At 41.9% G+C, this 22,330-nt stretch overlaps 1 protein-coding gene across 6 annotated transcripts in view; it reads right to left on the bottom strand.

Moving 5' to 3' along the window:
• Nucleotides 1-22,330, bottom strand: part of LOC134226601 (SH3 and multiple ankyrin repeat domains protein 1) — a 425,678-nt gene that overhangs the window by 32,471 nt on the left and 370,877 nt on the right. For all 6 annotated transcript variants that reach the window (XM_062707471.1, XM_062707474.1, XM_062707476.1 and 3 more), the window contains one exon: nucleotides 9,675-9,741. In XM_062707471.1, coding sequence (XP_062563455.1) covers nucleotides 9,675-9,741 — 67 coding nt within the window. The remainder of the gene's footprint in view (nucleotides 1-9,674; nucleotides 9,742-22,330) is intronic.

Genomic DNA, 22,330 nt, shown 5'->3' with positions numbered 1-22,330 from the left:
ATTCCAAAGACCAGTTAAACATTTTTTGTATTATTCTACTTAGTAGATTAAATCTACTAGATACAGCCTAATTCAAATTCACAACTAATCAACCAACCTATCCATTAACCAATATTTGTCACCACACTGTCTTAGAGACACCATCACTTGAGGTAGATTTGAAATTGAATTCTGACGAGTTCCACCTCAACAACATTCTAACAACTAACTTACAACAACAATCATAACACGAGTTTAGTACTATTCCAATCAATTCCACCACGTTATATTGTCTTACAAATACGTATTTCGTCTTCAAATGTAAGGCCATATTCAATGTCTCTTATTTTACTATACCCGACTCAAGTTTTTTTTTTTTGATTTTTTTAATTGCGATTAGTCATCGGCGTGGCAAAAGTATGATCGTCGGCTGCGGCGGCGTGAGTAAAACCACCGGCGGCGACGGCGCACAGGTCTAGCTCCGAGCTGTCACCAAACCACCCTAAAGACCAGTACAAACCCAATCCGCAAATCAGTCCTTTGGTGGAACGAGGAGACCAAAAAGGTAGTCAAGCGTAGGAGGAAAGCACTTCGTGCACTTCAGAAAGCCAAGGAAAGACGGACGACCCGCTCTAGCCAAACATCGGACGGCCTGGAACGAGTGCCGGCAAATCATCCGTGAGGCGAAGGAAAAATCGTGGACCGAATTTCTTGATGGAATATCAAGCGAGCAATCGCCTACTGAGATATGGAGGTGCGTGAACAGCTTCTTAGGTAAGAGACGGACTAAAGTCATCAAATTATCCATAGACGGTAGCATGCCGGGACCCGGCAATCATGGCCGACGCCCTAGCCGACCACTACTGTCGTTTATCATTAGATTTCCGAAGGATGGGGTGTTTCTTGAGGGTGAACCCCTCAGGCGAAATCCTCGCCTTCAAAGTTCCTCCAGATGTCGGATCAAACCTCAACCAACGATTCTCTCTGGCCGAATGGATACGATAATCTTGGTTACCCCATGCTCCAAAACCTTCCACCAAACGGAAAAATCGCCTTCCTGAATGCCCTGAACAAAGAATGGGTGAATGGAACATTTCCCGCCGAATGGAAATCAAGTATAGTGGTACCAATTCCCAAAAACCAAGGATCATCAAGCGAAGTTAGTGGATACCGTCCGATTGCACTCACGAACGAGGGTGCAAAAGTTCTGGAGCGACTAGAGAACCGCAGACTGATGGAGTATTTGGAAAAAAACGGCCGTCTCGATAACCGCCAACATGCCTTCCGTCCTGGTAAGAGAACGCACCTGGACTCCGCTGGTTTGAAAAAGTTATCGCTTTGGGGGATCACTGGAAACCTCCTCCAGTTCATGAAGAACTTTCTAATCAACCGCTCGTTCCGAGTATAACTTGAAGCACCAACATCTAAAACCATGAAGGAGGAGACCGGGGTCCCCCAAGGATTGGTAATTGCATTTACTTTGTTCCTGATAGCTATGGAGGAGGTGTTTTCCGATCTTCCTACGTCTATGTCGACGACATCCTTCTGATCGCGGTCAGTAGAGTAGCCAGATGGGCCCAATCCGCCGGATATGTTATGGCTGCCAACAAATGTGTACGTACCCACGTTTGCGCATCACCCCACCGACTCCCCAACCGACCCATTCTATTGGATGGCATCTCCGTACCGACCAAAAACAGCGTGAAACTGCTAGGCGTGACGGTGGACAGACGCCTCTCCTTCAGCGAACATCTCAAGCGGACCCGTGAAGCCTGTAAAGCCAGAATCAACATGGTGAAGCTGATATCCCGAAGAAGAACCAGAAGCGACCGTCCAACGCGAATCCGAGTAGGGATGAACTTTGCCAAAATGACCCAAACACTCGTCCCGTTCTATAACCGTACAATCAGACTGGTTTCCCTCCACCCCGGCGGATGCAGCCTATGCCGAAGCCGGCGTACTTCCTTTCCGTTTCAAGGCCACAGCAGCACTATGCTGTAAATCCATCAGCTACCACGAACGAACCAAAGCCAACGACAACCGCTGCACACTCCGAAAAAGAGCGAATCAAGCCTTACAAGAAATCCGCAGCAAGAACCTCCCCAAGATAGCTGGCCTCCGCCGTCAAGCCGCAAAGCTTGAAAGAACGCGGACCGAAGATCGACTTCCACATGAAAAAGCATCTGAAGAAGAAGCCGAACCCCGACCAAGCCCAAGCCCTGTTCCGAAGCCGAATCGAGGAAAAGTATCCTGAATCCGAGATCCGCTACACGGATGGACCCAAGACCAACAAGAGAAATCCCGGGATGTTAGATTTTTTTTAATATCACTAGTTCTATTTTGAAAATAATTTTATTCAATGTTCAGCAGTGAAGTTCATATTTTATAATGATCAGCTAATACAGAATTCAAATTGAAACTCAATTCATATTTAATTTGAAGTGATTCATTCAAAATACGACTTCAAGAAGAAAATAAAATTCGCGTTTCTATCGAAAAGAAGGTAGGGTGCGATTTTAGGAACGATGTTCGACGAGTCCGAAAGATGCATTGGCTATCGGTCAAAGTTGTCCTGATTGTTTGCATTGTTTCGAATATGTATTGGATTTAGACAGCGGATGGGTTTGCATTCTATGCCCTGTTAGAGCAACGCATTGACTGATTCTTTTGCTGGCAGTTATAGCTCTCTCTTATCTTCAACACGTTATGGGCTCAGGAACGCTTCTGGATCTCCAACTTAGTGTCGATGAAATGGCCACAAAGAGTTAATAGCAGTACGGGATACGTGGATCGACCACATAAGTCACGTGGCACCGTGGGATCACGAGTTGGCTTCGTGGGTACCGTTGTACAGATTTTATCGGGAGCTAGAATGTTTGGTAGGTTACTGTTTGGTCAGCAGAAGTCCAGAAGGAACTTCGGACCAACGCATTCAGGTGCTGTGCAAGTATCGGAGTCGAGCAACTTGTACCGGCAGATGTGCATGTTGTTCAAACGTTGAATGGAATGTCATTTGTGCGGGCAACAGATTGAACCTGGAATTGTTTTAAAGACTCAATGAACTCAGGACCACTGGCTCAGTTTAAGGAGCAGCGAGGCGTGCACACTATGTAGGAGTGTTAGAATATCAGTGAGAAAAGAGAGCTGCAGCTGCTGACAGAAGTACCATTTTGTATTTTTATTAGTCGACCCGCAGACGTTGTCCTGCATAGTAGGCGAAAATGCGCGTTCCGAACTGCCCATGCAAAGTTCGCATAGGAATCACAATTTTAGTTATTCACGGTTTGCTCAACTTTACTCGTGATTTTCGTTTGAGGAAATATCATATAAACCCATCGGAAATTTTAACGAATGTTTCTGCTGAAGAAATGAAAAAATCCAACCAGCCGTTTTCGAGTTATGCGGATACGAACACAGACCATTTCATTTTTATATATAAGATTGTGACTTTTTTTAAAATAATAAGTCCAACACAAGCTAAAAGAAGTGTCACTCAGTAGCCCGACATGAAGCAAAGGTAACTCTATTATTGCGTTTGCTTTGTGAGAAGGTTTCCATATCTTCAATATTTTCATGACTGATACACTGACGACTCCGTTTGGGAGAATTCAAATCTGGATCGCAATAGGCGTTTGGCTGAAAGTGAATTCAAATCTGGATCGCGGTAGACGTTTGTTATAGGAAGAAAAAAAAACGAAATCGTAGTAGGTTGGATAGAAAGAAAACTTTAGAAATTAGAAGTCAGTTTGTTGGTTTTACTTGACCAAATAAAAAGCGTTTCATAAGTTACAATGTTGGTGATTTCTGTGGGGTTTGAGTATATTACCATCAGCGTGTGATTATACATTAACCCCTCAGCGTGTCGACCAGTGCGCAGCAAGCCATGACTCGGCCTCTTCTGGTCAGACCTTCGTGGCGTGCACACGCACCCACGGAGAGCTGCTGTCATAACAATTCGCTCCGGCCATTTGGGGCCACACATTTTGGCGATCCTGCCAGGAGATTTGTTGGATCCTGACACTGATTTCAAAAGGTGAGTTGAATTCAATTGGTAATGTACTAATGTGTTAAAATATCTGATGATTTAAAAAAACACAAGGCAATGGGTTTGTATTGCTACAAAGCGCGTCTGGAAGAACGCTGCAAAATGGATTGTGGTTTGGAAAATCACAAAGCGCGTCTGGAAGACCGCTGGAAAATGGATTGTGGTTTGGAAAATCACAAAGCGCGTCTGGAAGACCGCTGGAAAATGGATTGTGGTTTGGAAAATCACAAAGCGCGTCTGGAAGACCGCTGGAAAATGGATTGTGGTTTGAAAATCACAAAGCGCGTCTGGAAGACCGCTGGAAAATGGATTGTGGTTTGAAAATCACAAAGCGCGTCTGGAAGACCGCTGGAAAATGGATTGTGGTTTGAAAATCACAAAGCGCGTCTGGAAGACCGCTGGAAAATGGATTGTGGTTTGAAAATCACAAAGCGCGTCTGGAAGACCGCTGGAAAATGGATTGTGGTTTGGAAAATCACAAAGCGTGTCTGGAAGACCGCTGGAAAATGGATTGTGGTTTGGAAAATCACAAAGCGGAAGACCGCTGGAAAGTGGATTGTGATTTGTAAAATCACAAAGCGCGCCTGGAAGAGCTGGAAAATAGTTTGTGGTTTGGAAAACCACAAAGCGCGTCTGGAAGACCGCTGGAAAATGGATTGTGGTTTAATAAATCACAAAGCATGGGAGACCGCTAGTTTGTGGTTTGCAATACCACAAGGCGTGTCTGGGAGACTGCCTGAAAAAAGTTGACAATCTATTAAATCCCAAGGTGGGTCATGGAAGCATTTATTTTGGTTACAGTAAATTTAGTTTGAAATGTATAACTTAGTGACTTTAGTGTACATGAGACTATCAGTTAAGCTAGTTCTATCGAAATCTGAGAGATATGGAGATCTATCGTATGCTACAAAGTTGTTTGGAAGGCTTAATATATTATCTTGAAGTTTATTTTGGAATTTACTGAGTTAGTAGTCGTAGCGGAATTACCCCTTTAGATTAATATCATATCCTAGGCCAGATGTTCCCGAACTACTTGTACATGCGACCCACCTAGCAGAATCGCAGATTGCTTGCGATCCTCCCACATTGCCTTTTAAAAAAAATAAGTTCGCGTTAGATTAAACAAACCATTATTAATTGCTTCATATCCCATCATTATATTACTTTGAATGGATTGGAAATGATTTGGAATTCGAACGGATTTGGATTAGATTTTGGTTGGATTTTATTGGAATGGATTTGAATTGGATATGGATTCGATTTGGATTGGATTTTGGTTAGATTTGGATTGGATTTGAATTGAATTTGATTTAGATTTGGATTAGAATTGCATTTGATTGGATTTGGATTTGGAACGGATTTAGATTAGATTTGGATTGGATTTGGATTAGATTTTGATTGGAGTGGATTTGGAATGGATTTGGAATGGATGTGGAACGGATATGGATTGAATGTGGAATGGATTTGGATTGAATTTGGGATTGGATATAGATTGGATTAGGATTGGATGTTGATTGGAATTGGATTGAATGTGGCTTGGATTTTTATTGGAATTGGAACGAATTGTTCGGATTTCATTGTATTTGACAAAATCTTAAAATTTATTGTTCTCCATTCACTATATAGATCCAAATCTAATGGCTGTGATAGATTTGTGGGACAAAATAGGGACAAAAGAATGAATCAAGAATCATCTGTTGCCACCCACCATTGATCAGCCCACGACCTCCCTGGGAGTCGCGGCCCACATTTTGGGTACACATGTTCTAAGCAAGTTCAACATCTGTATGTTGAAGGTCATCCTGCTGGTATTACTATATATGAAGCTGATAGTTGGATTTAATGGACGATATAAGATATTTAGATTATTGCTACAATATAAAATGTTTCTGTGAGATCAATAACCAATTTAGTTTAACATTCAAATGATACAACCTATTGACTTGCATTTCGTTGTTCTGTGATTGAAAACCACGATGATCAGACAAGTTTATTTTGGAGTTAAGCAATATGTTCACCTTCGTCTCGCGCAAATAACTTTAAAAAAAATTAATGGGTTCTATGCTAGAGGATTTTTTTTTGCCTTTTTTTTAATGAGAGAAGAAGGGAAATGTGGGGTTTGAGTATATTACCATCAGCGTGTGATTATACATTAACCCCTCAGCGTGTCGACCAGTGCGCAGCAAGCCATGACTCGGCCTCTTCTGGTCAGACCTTCGTGGCGTGCACACGCACCCACGGAGAGCTGCTGTCATAACAATTCGCTCCGGCCATTTGGGGCCACACAATTTCTAGTGAAAAGAAATTTCGGGTCACGACAATTACTTAGTTGGTCTATTGATTTTCTGTCCCAGGTATCCCGGGATTTTCGGGATTTCAAATATTATATCGCGGGAATGGGGAAATCCCGAATTTTCCTAGATCCCGGGATTTTGTGTCCCGGGATGTCCCGGAATTAAAACTCTAGGTATCTCCCTTGACCTGAGAGAAGAGTCCTACCGACTATCGGATCAATGCTCCGTCTACTCAGCTGAAACTGCGGCTATTTTGCAAGCCATAGCAATCCCCAGGACAAAATACACTGGTAGTGTCCGACTCTGCGCGCGCATTAGTAGCACTAGTTCCCCCAACTAATAAACATCCGTGGATCCAGGCGGTGGAGGACATCGCCGACAGTGATGTCACCCTCATGTGGGTACCCGGACACTCTAGTATCCGTGGCAACGAACTCGCAGACACTCTGGCCTACCTTGGACGCAACAGTTGTTTTCTTAGCCGAAAAGCCCCAGCTCCTGATGCAAAGCTATGGGTGAAACAGGAGACTGTGCTACTGAATGGCACCGACTGAGAAACTAATGCCGGTTTATTAAAAAGTCTACGCTGCCCGGCAAGAATCTTCCAAAGATTTTCCTGTGGAGCATTTCCCGTAGAAAATCCAATGAAATTCCAAAGAATTTCTCGTGGAAATTCCGAAGAATTTCCTGTGGAAATTACGAAGAATTTCACGTGGAAATTCCGAAAAATTTCATGTGGAAATTCCGAAGAATTTTCCGTGGAAATTCCGAAGAATTTCCCGTGGAAATTCCGAAGAATTTCCCGTGGAAATTCCGAAGAATTTCCTGTGGAAATTCCGAAGAATTTCCTGTGGAAATTCCGAAGAATTTCCCGTGGAAATTCCGAAGAATTTCCCGTGGAAATTCCGAAGAATTTCTCGTGGAAATTCCGAAGAATTTCCCGTGGAAATTCCGAAGAATTTCCCGTGGAAATTCCGAATAATTTCCCGTGGAAATTCTGAATAATTTCCCGTGGAAATTCTGAATAATTTCCCGTGGAAATTCCGAATAATTTCCCGTGGAAATTCCGAAGAATTTCCCGTGGAAATTTCGAAAAATTTCCCGTGGAAATTCCGAAGAATTTCCCGTGGAAATTCTGAAGAATTTCCCGTGGAAATTCCGAAGAGTTTCCCGAGGAAATTCCGAAGAATTTCCCGTGGAAATTCCGAAGAATTTTCCGTGGAAATTCCGAAGAACTTCCCGTGGAAATTCCGAAGAATTTTCCGTGGAAATTCCGAAGAACTTCCCGTGGAAATTCCGAAGAACTTCCCGTGGAAATTCCGAAGAACTTCCCGTGGAAATTCCGAAGAACTTCCCGTGGAAATTCCGAAGAACTTCCCGTGGAAATTCCGAAGAACTTCCCGTGGAAATTCCGAAGAATTTCCCGTGGAAATTCCGAAGAATTTCCGAAGAATTTCTGAAGAATTTCCGAAGAATTTTCCGAGGAAATTCCGAAGAATTTCCCGTGGAAAATCCAAAGAATTTTCCGTGGAAATTCCAAAGAATTTCCCGTGGAAATTCCGAAGAATTTCCCGTAGAAATTCCGAAGAATTTCCCGTGGAAATTCCGAAGAATTTCCCGTGGGAATTCCGAAGAATTTCCCGTGGGAATTCCAAAGAATTTCCCGTGGGAATTCCAAAGAATTTCCCGTGGAAATTCCAAAGAATTTCCCGTGGAAATTCCAAAGAATTTTTCGTGGGAATTCCAAAGAATTTCCCGTAGAAATTCCGAAGAATTTCCCGTGGAAATTCCGAAGAATTTCCCATGGAAATTCCGAAGAATTTCCCGTGGAAATTCTGAAGAATTTCCCGTGGAAATTCCGAAGAATTTTCCGTGGAAACCCCAAAGCAAAGTCTTTTAAAAACTCTCTAGTATTTTTTATCAGTGAATAAAGCTTAATTTCTATATACCTTAATTGATAATGTCCGTTAGGCTTAGTTAGTACAATACTGGACAAATTTTGTTTAAAATACCTATCACTTACACCACATCCGTCATCGCTGTTCAACGAGTTGTTGCCTATCATTCCGCATGCTAACACGTCGCGATTCATTGCTTGATTGATCACCATTAGTAAAAATAAAAATGTCGATCTTCGGCGACCCCCTCATTATCGCGTACCACATGTCGCGCATTCCCATGGGAAAGCTCGAATGTGAGCAACCGAGAAAATATATCTCACCATAGGTATGCAGCGAGTATGCGGCTAATGAAAGCAGTAAATAGTGCCGAAATGTGTCTCATTCGTCGTCTATTGTAAAATGTGACATAGACTGTACGGTGGCCACGGGAAAAACGTAAACATAAACAATGAAGCAGCCCCGAGAGTAAATATTTTAGAAGAAAGGAAAACATCGTTTCAAGTTTTTTTTTGCTAGTTAGCTCTAGGAGCTGCATTCTTTCTAGTAGGACAAAAGAAAAAAAAGAATGTTTTTGTGTGAACTGAACATCTAGGAGAAAACTATTTTGCACACGTACAAAAAACACACACATTAGATAGAGCATGGTAAAAAAATGCATTCACATTGTGTTCAGAATGGAAAACATAATGAATTGAATGTTGAAACTCCAAGTAGGTCTAAGTACTGTCGAGTTCGTGATAAATTACCTACCACTTTACTGATGAAAATAATGTGTGCGTGACAAAAATGTGCTTTCCGATGAATAAATGGTATTTGAATAAATTTTAGAAAAACAATAAAACGCAAAGAAGGAACATCTAAAGATAAACAGTGAGATGAAGTTGAGAGAAAATTTATAAAAACGGGCAAAAACGTGACGGCACATCTAGAGAGCGATAAAAATTAAACATTTCTAAAAAGATGCGATGCGTTGAAAGCGCTAATAAAAACATGTTATCATAGTTGTTTCGCTTCTAACGGTTACCGCGCTATCACACAGGATGGCGATTTAGTTTAGGCAAAATGGAATTTAAACTGGAGTGCATGATGCAATCAACGCGAAAATTTGAATTCATGAAGATAAACAAAACGATGGTTTCAACCTGTGCTAAAATAATACCAAAAAAAAATCCGATTATGATGATGACGATGATGCGAACAAGAAACAGACATTTTAATGAGAGAGAAACGTAAGCAGCGAGAAAAACGAGAGCAAAATGCAATGTTCTTAATGCGAAACTGATGCAAAGAAAGATAACAAACATTCTAAAGTGTTGTTGCGCAGGAGGCAAATGAACAGCTTCATGACAAAAAGTGATGTGATTTCGTTATTTTTTGTTTTCGCATGGGGTCGTTTCCTGGGCGACTCATTTTTCTACGCTTGCTACGGGGGTGTAACATCTGGGCGCTACTTACCAATATCCTCGCACTTGTAGTTCTGTATCATCTCGGCCAGTTCCAAATTGCCGGCAATTACGGCGACCTGTTTCCGCGAGGAAAGTGTGAAGAGAAGGAAGACAAAAAGCGTGATCAATTAGCATCGTCTCTGACTTTGTTTCTGGGTGGAAGATCGCCACGGAGGCAGGGATTGAAGGGGCTGTCTTGTGGGGTGTGGAAACCAAACGGGTGCAGGCAGGGAAAGCAAAACACTGAGCGGAGTGGGAAGGAGTTCACGAGATTCCGCAGTAGACGGAGTGGCAAAGTGCGAAGCGTTGGAAGTTCGTCATCTCTGCTTGGCGGCACATTCACACGGACCGCAGCCATGTGAGACATATGTGAAAAGATGTTGATTTTTCGCTCGTTGGGCTGGCGAGGGAAAGCGAGGCTCGGGAGGAAAGAAATATGCGTTATACTAATGTGTACACACAAGTATAAACCTCATCTGTCAGAGTGCAAACGAGGCCTTGATGGCTGTTTCGTCGACATTAGCGATGTCTGATGGATGTGCTAGGAAAGAAAGTTCGCAACGAACTGTCGTTTATTAGGAATGAGAGATGACGAGCAGGTGCGTATTAACCGATGGAAGTGTTATTTGTACAGACGACAGTGCTTTCGTGATTGGATGGAATTACACGAGAAAGGTATTTACATTGCAGGCGGTAGGACATTAAGGTAAAACAGTAATCGTGGAGGAGTCCATTTGCTTTTGCTCGTAGAGGAACAAACTCACCTTCTATAAAATGAATATGTTTTAACCAGTTTTTTGGTATATCTCATTTGTGCATGAGATGAATCTGCCTTGGGCTGAAAATTTCGTTTATATAGAAAACAATATTTCATTGATTGCAGAATTGCGAGAAACAACCTTTTAACATCCATTTACATCACTGTCATTAATGATAGTTTTACACCGATCAAACAGACGAGAAGAATAGATGTCCACACTTTTCTTTTGATGTTGTTAGGAGTTAATGTTGTTTTTTGGTCAATTTCATGTATAATTTCAACTATATTGTAGTTCCGAATAAAAATTGTAAAGTTTCAGATGCATTGAAGAAGCAATAGTGCTTTTGTAAATTTCATAATATTTATAATGTTCAGTCAAATAAGGTGAAAAAAAAAATTGCTTTTTTAAGCTATTTAGTTCTATCGGGATCGTCATAATTATTTCTTGCCGACGAAATTATGCCCTGCAACAAAATGACAACTTTCGTGATCATTTTCCAAGGCTTTCATAGGTGTGAAAAGTTTATCCGCAGCACAAATAGCACGTGCTATCAATGCATGTATCGCCACAATTTACCACGTGGCGACCGAATTTTCGAAAATGTCAAAGTAGCTTTTTTCCTGAAGTGGGGTAAGACGATGTAACGTGCCCCACTTGACTAAAGCGTCCCCCTTTGATTTCTTGAAAATTATTACTAACTATGGATAAAATAGCAAAATACAAAAAGTTACAGTTTTGATGTAACTTTTAATGTTTGTTTGCTCAACATTCTGGAGCGACTCTACCATACTGTCCGCAAAACTTGCACTGGAACACTCAGCTGGGCAACAAAATAACTTTTCTCAGTGGTTAATATGATACAAAATTGCTTCCATCTTCAAAACGGTGAACGGTTTTCGAAAATATATTTCATTGGTCAAAACGCCCCAGTATAGGCAGGGCTATATGCCCTTACCAACTGGACACAAGCGCAGCGAGCTTGCAGCAGTTGCTTTCGAATGATATGGAAAATATTGAAATGTAATTCACATCTGCTTAAATGGACTTATGTTGGTTTTTCAATGTCAAGCAGGATTTGATACCTTTTATTATGAGATAGATAAAATACTAATGAAGGGCTATGAAACGTCTTTAGTTATGGGGGCGTATTGTCCAGCTACTTTTTGAAATCTTTTTTTTGTTTAGTCTTTATTAAGGTGTTTTTTTAATCTACAGACTAAGTTCAACACCGACTTTTTGAAATCCATTTTTCACGACTTTTCAAAAAAGCTTTATTACGTGTTCTCGGTAATATTTTTATATGACAACTCAAAGGCAATGCATTTGCGACTTGTTGGACTACCAAATAATACAAAGTTTGCATAAATTATGTTGAAAAGTAAAAGTTTTCATAGGTATTGGGGGCAATGGGGCATATTATATCGTCTTATCCTATGTGTTGTTAGCAGTCACCTGGCACGACGCCATGTTTTTGCAGCCAACATCTCAAAGTAAAATATATGGTAGCATTTGTGTTGTTTACCAACATCTGATTTGATTCCCACTGGGATCCATCAAGCAACCAACGGATGGCAGATTTTAATACAGCCCTGCATTTGAACCTTACAGAAACTGTATAATAATTGGGCATATACAATTTCGGAAGATTTTAATACAATTCTCGCTTAACTTTTCAAAAGGACCTAAGTAACATTTTTTTCATGAATTAATTTGAGTACTGCAATCGAAACCTCTCATGTTTTTATGTTGATTGCGCTGTTCAAATTAATTCATGAAAAAAAATGTTACTTAGGTCCTTTTGAAAAGTTAAGCGAGAATTATTGTATTTTAATAATACAGATTTGTATTATTTTAATACAATATCTGTATAAAAAGCTTACAGATACAATTCTGCCCAGATTTTATACAATAATTGTCAGATTTGTTTTCTTGGGTGCAGAAATGTCAGTGGCGATTAGTCGCGCAATGTTGACTGCAAAACAAGCTCATTGTGCGAGATATTGATGACACCCACATGGTTGTTAGGCGACTATCTGGCGCTCGTTTTTGTGTTGCAACACGAACAAAGATAAAAGAAAGACAAAATCTGTTCCGAATCATAATAAGCCATGATAACAGATTTATCAAACAGGTGCAAAAAAATAGAATCGGGTAGGCAGCTCCCACAGATAAGTGATGATTCTCGCTTTGTTCACGCTCTTTTTGTGTTGGGAACCGCACAGCTATGTAGAACATGTTGAAATGCATCGTCAGCTTGCGAAAAAAGTCTCTCACGGAATGATTCATATCGTATATGTAAAAAGAGATGATAAGTGAAAGACTTTTGTATTCAATCCCTGTCGTTATTCCATTTTCTTGTTCTGTTGCTGATCCCCTTCTATTTCACACATTCTTAAATGATGAATCAGCTCAGCAACAGATTTTGCATTGTTATTAGTAGCCTTTTTGTATATATCGTGTAGGGTCCTTTGCATAGGCGTAACTAGAGTCTCGGTCTAGGGGGGGCCATGGCACCAGCTGGTGGGATGTAATTTTCGAAGGCGATTTAAAGCACTGTGCGCATGGATTGCAATAGAAATTGTTTGACTAAGTTTATCGCTCATTCGTCCTAGAACTAACATAAAAATAAATCGCGAATAATACAATTGATTTCCAATGATGCTGTGATTGCTTCAAAACGCTGTGTCTGTGTCAACTTGTCTTCTCCATGTTACTAAATGTGGATAAGTGTGTAATCTAAGATTCAAGAATCTTCTTCGAATTACCTATAAATGAAATTCGATATGAGTATATTTCTGAAAGTTTTCAAGCATTTCCATGATTACTTAATGCATAAAGATGTCGATTTTTTTGAAACTTGAAATTTTTGAAACTCTTTAGATGTGGAATAAATTCCACGAAATTTTGTCATAATCAATATAAGTATTCATGCAATTTCAAAATGTATGCTATGTGCTGAAATACAGGGGTTAGGCAAAATGATTGAGATAGGCAAAATTTAGCCCAAATTCAAATCCTTATAACTTTTTGAAAAATTGATGAAATTGGACAAAACCGGAAGCATTCGACGGCAAATTTAGTCAAGATTTAGGAACATGTCACGAATACTGGCCACCGGACACCGGAGATGTTCCGGATTCTCGGAGGCCATGTCAAAAACACATTTTTCTGCCGCTCTTATTTTTGTGAGGTTTGAAGTTACATCGATAAACATTATTTTCCTAAAAACTAGATCTTATTGAAAATTGAATGCGGGCGGTTGCGCTAAGATCCGTTGAAAAACATCCGAGATATGGCCATTTCAGTAAACCTGGTTCCGGATACTATCGTCAATTATGTGTATCCTTCCAATCACATATATATTATCCGGTACCATATCAATATTGGTATCAAACTTCAAGATTTTCCATGGAGATGCTTCAGGAAGCATATGCAGGACGATCAGTTGCCCTGACCACTCTGTAGTAGGTTCCAGGTGCCCCGGGGGAAGTGGCCAATTTGAAAAACGTTCAGAACCCTATCAATATGGGTACCAAACTTCAAGATTTTTCGAGGTGATACCTTTAAATGCATTTTAGAACCAGCAGCTGTCATGACCACTCTGTAGTAGGTTCCAGGTGTCCTGGGGAAGTGGCCAATTTGCAAAATGTTCGAAACCATATCAAAATGAGCATCAAAGTTCAAGGTTTTTCATGGAGATGCTTCAGGAAGCATATTCAGGACGATCAGTTGCCCTGACCATTCTGTAGTAGGTTCAAGGTGCCCCGGGGGAAGTGGCCAATTTGAAAAACGTTCAGAACCCTATCAATATGGGTATCAAACTTCAAGATTTTTCATGGAGATGCTTCAGAAAGCATATTCAGGACGATCAGTTTCCCTGGCCACTCTGTAGTAGGTTCCAGGTGCCCCGGGGGAAGTGGCCAATTTGAAAAACGTTCAGAACCCTATCAATATGGGTACCAAACTTCAAGATTTTTCGAGGTGATACCTTTAAATGCATTTTAGAACCAGCAGCTGTCATGACCACTCTGTAGTAGGTTCCAGGTGTCCTGGGGAAGTGGCCAATTTGCAAAATGTTCGAAACCATATCAAAATGAGCATCAAAGTTCAAGGTTTTTCATGGAGATGCTTTTGGACTCTCCTGTCGAATAGAGTTCGCCGCAGCACGAAGTTGACCATCTACAAAACGCTCATTAGACTGGTCTGCCTCTATGGCCACGAAAGTTGGATGTTGCTGGCGAAGGACCAACGCGCCCTTGGAGTTTCCGAATGGAAAGTGTTGCGGACCATATATGGTGGGGTGCAGATGGAAGACAATGGAGGTGGTGGTGGAGGTCAATGAACCACGAGTTGTAACTGTTAGGAGAACTACCACATGGTACAATTTTGGCGGTTACGATGGGCCGGGCATGTAGTCAGAATGTCAGACGATAACCCGATTGAGATGATGCTTCGATAATAATCCGACCAGTACAAGAAGAAGAGGCGTGGAGCGGTCACGGTGGATCGACCAAGTGGAACGCGACCTGCGGATCTTTCGCAAAAATGAAAAACAGACGTCATATTCAGGATTTGTCATCATATCAACAAATACATTGTCTTCCAAAATAATTTGATAATCGGCAGGCTTCACTTTGCCCTTAAGTGCCATAATAGGACCATGGCCATGTCAAGATATAGCATCCCACACAATTGCTAAGTCATGCTTGCGACCTGCTGCCATTGATGGCAGGCCATCTTACACTTGGTCGATTCCCCGTGACCGCATCGCGCCTCTTATTCTTGTACCGGTCGGATCATAATGGAGCACCATCTCAATCGGGTTGTCGTCTGACATTCTCGCTACATGCCCGGCCCACCGTAAGCGCCAAAATTGTACCATGTGGTAGTTCTCCTAACAGTTACAACTCGTGGTTCATTGGCCTCCACCACCACCTCCATTGGCTTCCATCTGCACCCCATCATAAATAGTCCGCAATACCTTCCATTCGGAAACTCCAAGGGCGCGTTGGTCCTTCGCCAGCAACATCCAACTTTCGTGGCCATAGAGGCAGACCAGTCTAATGAGCGTTTTGTAGATGGTCAACTTCGTGCTGCGGCGAACTCTATTCGACAGGAGAGTCCAAAAGCATCTCCATGAAAAACCTTGAACTTTGATGCTCATTTTGATATGGTTTCGAACATTTTGCAAATTGGCCACTTCCCCAGGACACCTGGAATGACAGCTGCTGGTTCTAAAATGCATTTAAAGGTATCACCTCGAAAAATCTTGAAGTTTGATACCCATATTGATTGGGTTTTGAACGTTTTTCAAATTGGCCACTTCCCCCGGGGCACCTGGAACCTACCACAGAGTGGTCAGGGCAACTGATCGTCCTGAATATGCTTCCTGAAGCATCTCCATGAAAAATCTTGAAGTTTGATACCCATATTGATAGGGTTCTGAACGTTTTTCAAATTGACCACTTCCCCCGGGGCACTTGATCATCAGGCAGAGTGGTCAGGGCAATTGATCACCCTGAATATGCTTCCTGAAGCATCTTCATAAAAAATCTTGAAGTTTGATACCCATATTGATAGGGTTCTGAACGTTTTTCAAATTGGCCACTTCCCCCGGGGCACCTGGAACCCACTACAGAGTGGTCAGAGGAACTGACCATCCTGAATATGCTTCCTGAAGCATCTTCATAAAAAATCTTGAAGTTTGATACCCATATTGATAGGGTTCTGAATGTTTTTCAAATTGGCCACTTCCCCCGGGGCACCTTGAACCTACTACAGAGTGGTCAGGGCAACTGATCGTCCTGAATATGCTTCCTGAAGCATCTCCATGAAAAATCTTGAAGTTTGATACCCATATTGATAGGGTTCTAAACGTTTTTCAAATTGGCCACTTCCCCCGGGGCACTTGATCAGCAGGCAGAGTGGTCAGGGCAATTGATCATCCTGAATATGCTTCCTGAAGCATCTTCATAAAAAATCTTGAAGTTTGATACCCATATTGATAGGGTTCTGAACGTTTTTCAAATTGGCCACTTCCCCCGGGGCACCTGGAACCTACTACAGAGTGGTCATGGCAGCTGCTGGTTCTAAAATGCATTTAAAAGTATCCCCTCGAAAAATCTTGAAGTTTGATACCCATATTGATAGGGTTCTGAACGTTTTTCAAATTGGCCACTTCCCCCGGGGCTCTTGATCAGCAGGCAGAGTGGTCAGGGCAATTGATCATCCTGAATATGCTTCCTGAAGCATCTTCATGAAAAATCTTGAAGTTTAATACCCATATTGATAGGGTTCTGAATGTTTTTAAAATTAGCCACTTCCCCCGGGGCACCTTGAACCTACTACAGAATGGTCATGGCAGCTGCTGGTTCTAAAATGCATTTAAAAGTATCCCCTCGAAAAATCTTGAAGTTTGATACCCATATTGATAGGGTTCTGAACGTTTATCAAATTGGCCACTTCCCCCGGGGCACCTGGGACCTACCACAGAGTGGTCAGGGCAACTGATGGTCCTGAATATGCTTCAGCATCTTCATGAAAAATCTTGAAGTTTGATACCCATATTGATAGGGTTCTGAACGTTTTTCAAATTGGCCACTTCCTCCGGGGCACCTGGAACCTACTACAGAGTGTTAAGGGCAACTGATCGTCCTGCATATGCTTCCTGAAGCATCTCCATGAAAAATCTTGAAGTTTGATACCCATATTGATAGGGTTCTGAACGTTTTTCTAATTGGCCACTTCCTCCGGGGCACCTGGAACCTACTACAGAGTGTTCAGGGCAACTGATCGTCCTGCATATGCTTCCTGAAGCATCTCCATGAAAAATCTTGAAGTTTGATACCCATATTGATAGGGTTCTGAACGTTTTTCAAATTGGCCACTTCCCCCGGGGCACCTGGAACCTACTACAGAGTGGTCAGGGCAACTGATCGTCCTGAATATGCTTCCTGAAGCATCTCCATGAAAAATCTTGAAGTTTGATACCCATATTGATAGGGTTCTGAACGTTTTTCAAATTGGTCACTTCCCCCGGGGCACCTGGAACCTACTACAGAGTGGTCATGGCAGCTGCTGGTTCTAAAATGCATTTAAAAGTATCCCCTCGAAAAATCTTGAAGTTTGATACCCATATTGATTGGGTTCTGAACGTTTTTCAAATTGGCCACTTCCCCCGGGGCACCTGGTACCTACCACAGAGTGGTCAGGGCAACTGATGGTCCTGAATATGCTTCAGCATCTTCATGAAAAATCTTGAAGTTTGATACCCATATTGATAGGGTTCTGAACGTTTTTCTAATTGGCCACTTCCTCCGGGGCACCTGGAACCTACTACAGAGTGTTCAGGGCAACTGATCGTCCTGCATATGCTTCCTGCAGCATCTCCATGAAAAATCTTGAAGTTTGATACCCATATTGATAGGGTTCTGAACGTTTTTCAAATTGGCCACTTCCCCCGGGGCACCTGGAACCTACTACAGAGTGGTCAGGGCAACTGATCGTCCTGAATATGCTTCCTGAAGCATCTCCATGAAAAATCTTGAAGTTTGATACCCATATTGATAGAGTTCTTAACGTTTTTCTAAATGGCCACTTCTCCCGGGGCACCTGGAACCTACTACAGAGTGGTCAGGGCAACTGATCGTCCTGAATATGCTTCCTGAAGCATCTCCATGAAAAATCTTGAAGTTTGATACCCATATTGATAGGGTTCTGAACGTTTTTCTAATTGGCCACTTCCTCCGGGGCACCTGGAACCTACTACAGAGTGTTCAGGGCAACTGATCGTCCTGCATATGCTTCCTGAAGCATCTCCATGAAAAATCTTGAAGTTTGATACCCATATTGATAGGGTTCTGAACGTTTTTCAAATTGGCCACTTCCCCCGGGGCACCTGGAACCTACTACAGAGTGGTCAGGGCAACTGATCGTCCTGCATATGCTTCCTGAAGCATCTCCATGAAAAATCTTGAAGTTTGATACCCATATTGATAGGGTTCTAAACGTTTTTCAAATTGGCCACTTCCCCCGGGGCACTTGATCAGCAGGCAGAGTGGTCAGGGCAATTGATCATCCTGAATATGCTTCCTGAAGCATCTTCATAAAAAATCTTGAAGTTTGGTACCCATATTGATAGGGTTCTGAACGTTTTTCAAATTGGCCACTTCCCCCGGGGCACCTGGAACCTACTACAGAGTGGTCATGGCAGCTGCTGGTTCTAAAATGCATTTAAAAGTATCCCCTCGAAAAATCTTGAAGTTTGATACCCATATTGTTAGGGTTCTAAACGTTTTTCAAATTGGCCACTTCCCCCGGGGCACTTGATCAGCAGGCAGAGTGGTCAGGGCAATTGATCATCCTGAATATGCTTCCTGAAGCATCTTCATAAAAAATCTTGAAGTTTGATACCCATATTGATAGGGTTCTGAACGTTTTTAAAATTGGCCACTTCCCCCGGGGCACCTGGAACCTACTACAGAGTGGTCATGGCAGCTGCTGGTTCTAAAATGCATTTAAAAGTATCCCCTCGAAAAATCTTGAAGTTTGATACCCATATTGATTGGGTTCTGAACGTTTTTCAAATTGGCCACTTCCCCCGGGGCACCTGGGACCTACCACAGAGTGGTCAGGGCAACTGATGGTCCTGAATATGCTTGCTGAAGCATCTTCATGAAAAATCTTGAAGTTTGATACCCACATTGATAGGGTTCTGAACGTTTTTCAAATTGGCCACTTCCCCCGGGGCACCTGGAACCTACTACAGAGTGTTAAGGGCAACTGATCGTCCTGCATATGCTTCCTGAAGCATCTCCATGAAAAATCTTGAAGTTTGATACCCATATTGATAGGGTTCTGAACGTTTTTCTAATTGGCCACTTCCTCCGGGGCACCTGGAACCTACTACAGAGTGGTCAGGGCAACTGATCGTCCTGCATATGCTTCCTGAAGCATCTCCATGAAAAATCTTGAAGTTTGATACCCATATTGTTAGGGTTCTGAACGTTTTTCAAATTGGCCACTTCCCCCGGGGCACCTGGAACCTACTACAGAGTGGTCAGGGCAACTGATCGTCCTGAATATGCTTCCTGAAGCATCTCCATGAAAAATCTTGAAGTTTGATACCCATATTGATAGGGTTCTGAATGTTTTTAAAATTAGCCACTTCCCCCGGGGCACCTTGAACCTACTACAGAATGGTCATGGCAGCTGCTGGTTCTAAAATGCATTTAAAAGTATCCCCTCGAAAAATCTTGAAGTTTGATACCCATATTGATAGGGTTCTGAACGTTTATCAAATTGGCCACTTCCGCCGTGGCTCCTGGGACCTACCCCAGAGTGGTCAGGGCAACTGATGGTCCTGAATATGCTTCAGCATCTTCATGAAAAATCTTGAAGTTTGATACCCATATTGATAGGGTTCTGAACGTTTTTCTAATTGGCCACTTCCTCCGGGGCACCTGGAACCTACTACAGAGTGTTCAGGGCAACTGATCGTCCTGCATATGCTTCCTGAAGCATCTCCATGAAAAATCTTGAAGTTTGATACCCATATTGATAGGGTTCTGAACGTTTTCAAATTGGCCACTTCCCCCGGGGCACCTGGAACCTACTACAGAGTGGTCAGGGCAACTGATCGTCCTGAATATGCTTCCTGAAGCATCTCCATGAAAAATCTTGAAGTTTGATACCCATATTGATAGGGTTCTGAACGTTTTCTAATTGGCCACTTCCCAGGGGCACCTGGAACCTACTACAGAGTGGTCAGGGCAACTGATCGTCCTGAATATGCTTCCTGAAGCATCTCCATGAAAATCTTGAAGTTTGATACCCATATTGATAGGGTTCTGAACGTTTTTCTAATTGGCCACTTCCTCCGGGGCACCTGGAACCTACTACAGAGTGTTCAGGGCAACTGATCGTCCTGCATATGCTTCCTGAAGCATCTCCATGAAAATCTTGAAGTTTGATACCCATATTGATAGGGTTCTGAACGTTTTCAAATTGGCCACTTCCCCAGGGCACCTGGAACCTACTACAGAGTGGTCAGGGCAACTGATCGTCCTGAATATGCTTCCTGAAGCATCTCCATGAAAATCTTGAAGTTTGATACCCATATTGATAGGGTTCTGAACGTTTTCAAATTGGTCACTTCCCCAGGGCACCTGGAACCTACTACAGAGTGGTCATGGCAGCTGCTGGTTCTAAAATGCATTTAAAAGTATCCCCTCGAAAAATCTTGAAGTTTGATACCCATATTGATTGGGTTCTGAACGTTTTTCAAATTGGCCACTTCCCCCGGGGCACCTGGTACCTACCACAGAGTGGTCAGGGCAACTGATGGTCCTGAATATGCTTCCTATTCATGAAAAATCTTGAAGTTTGATACCCATATTGATAGGGTTCTGAACGTTTTTCAAATTGGCCACTTCCCCCGGGGCACCTGGAACCTACTACAGAGTGGTCAGGGCAGCTGATCGTCGTGCATATGCTTCCTTAAGCATCTTCATAAAAAATCTTGAAGTTTGATGCCCATATTGATAGGGTTCTGAACGTTTTTCAAATTGGCCACTTCCCCCGGGGCACCTGGAACCTACTACAGAGTGGTCAGGGCAACTGATGGTCCTGCTTATGCTTCCTGAAGCATCTCCATGAAAATCTTGACGTTTGATACCAATATTGATATGGTACCGGATAATATATACGTGATTGGCAGGATTCACATAATTGACCATAGTATCCGGAACCAGGTTTACTGAAATGGCCATATCTCGGATGTTTTTCAACGGATCTTAGCGCAACAGCCCGCATTCAATTTTCAATAAGATCTAGTTTCTAGGAAAATAATGTTTATCGATGTAACTTCAAACCGCACAAAAATACGAGCGGCAGAAAAAATGTGTTTTTGACATGGCCTCCGAAAATCCGGAACATCTCCGGTGTCCGGTGGCCAGTATTCGTGACCGCACATGCTCCTAAATCTTGACTAAATTTGCCGTCGAATGCTTCCAGTTTTGTCCAATTTCATCAATTTTTCAAAAAGTTATAACGATTTGAATTTGGGCCAAATTTTGCCTATCTCCTATCTATGTAGTTAAGTACCGATGAACTCAAATTTGGAATCCTAAAGTGTTTTTTATGAGTCATAAAATTATGAGTCATAAATCAAATTCCAGAATAACATAGGGTTTTTGTAGTTACTGACGTTAGGAAGAGGCTTTATTAAGGTTTTCTGAATAGGTGAGAGATTTCTCTGCAAAAATCAAAGAGACTTGAGGAGCAACCAAATTGATCTGAATTGTGCTGTAAAAGAAATGTTTTCTAATACGAACTGGTTTCTAAATCTAATTTTTTTTATCCTAAAAAACAAATTCTAACTAAAGCAGGCACAAAAGAGTTTTCCGATGATCCTTATGAAATCACCAAAAAATTCAATGGAACAAGATCTTTTGAGGATTATAAAAATATTTCTTTAATGCAATCTCGGTTGTGAGTGCGAAGGTTGCCTAAGTTTTGTCCTAATACTTTCAATGGAATGCGTTGTTGATTTTTCTGTCATTGTAACAAAGATTCTTAAGTTTTATAATTTTATATCTTTCTGTGCCAGAATTATATAGCGAGAGCAAAAAGCTCCATAGGAATTTGATCAACTGTTTTGCGGCATACCTTGCGATTAACTCGAAGATTTTCGAAAGAATGGTCGTTCGAAATTTCATTGACCGGATTTGTGTACATGTGCGCATTTTGATGTAGTTGCTTCAGTCTTTTTTGAAGCGGATGGTAGTTTAATAGAACAGAAATATTTATATCTTAACACAATTGTGTTTTATGTTTCTGCGACCAGGATACTAGTCAAACAAATGCAGAACAAATTTATTATTTTAAGCTAGCAACTGAATTAGAA

The sequence above is a fragment of the Armigeres subalbatus genome, chromosome 3, assembly GCF_024139115.2.
Source record: "Armigeres subalbatus isolate Guangzhou_Male chromosome 3, GZ_Asu_2, whole genome shotgun sequence".
NCBI classification, from domain to species: Eukaryota; Metazoa; Arthropoda; class Insecta; order Diptera; family Culicidae; genus Armigeres; species Armigeres subalbatus.
The sequence above is the reverse complement of the archived record's forward strand: the minus strand, read 5'-3'. Positions and strand labels throughout refer to the sequence as shown.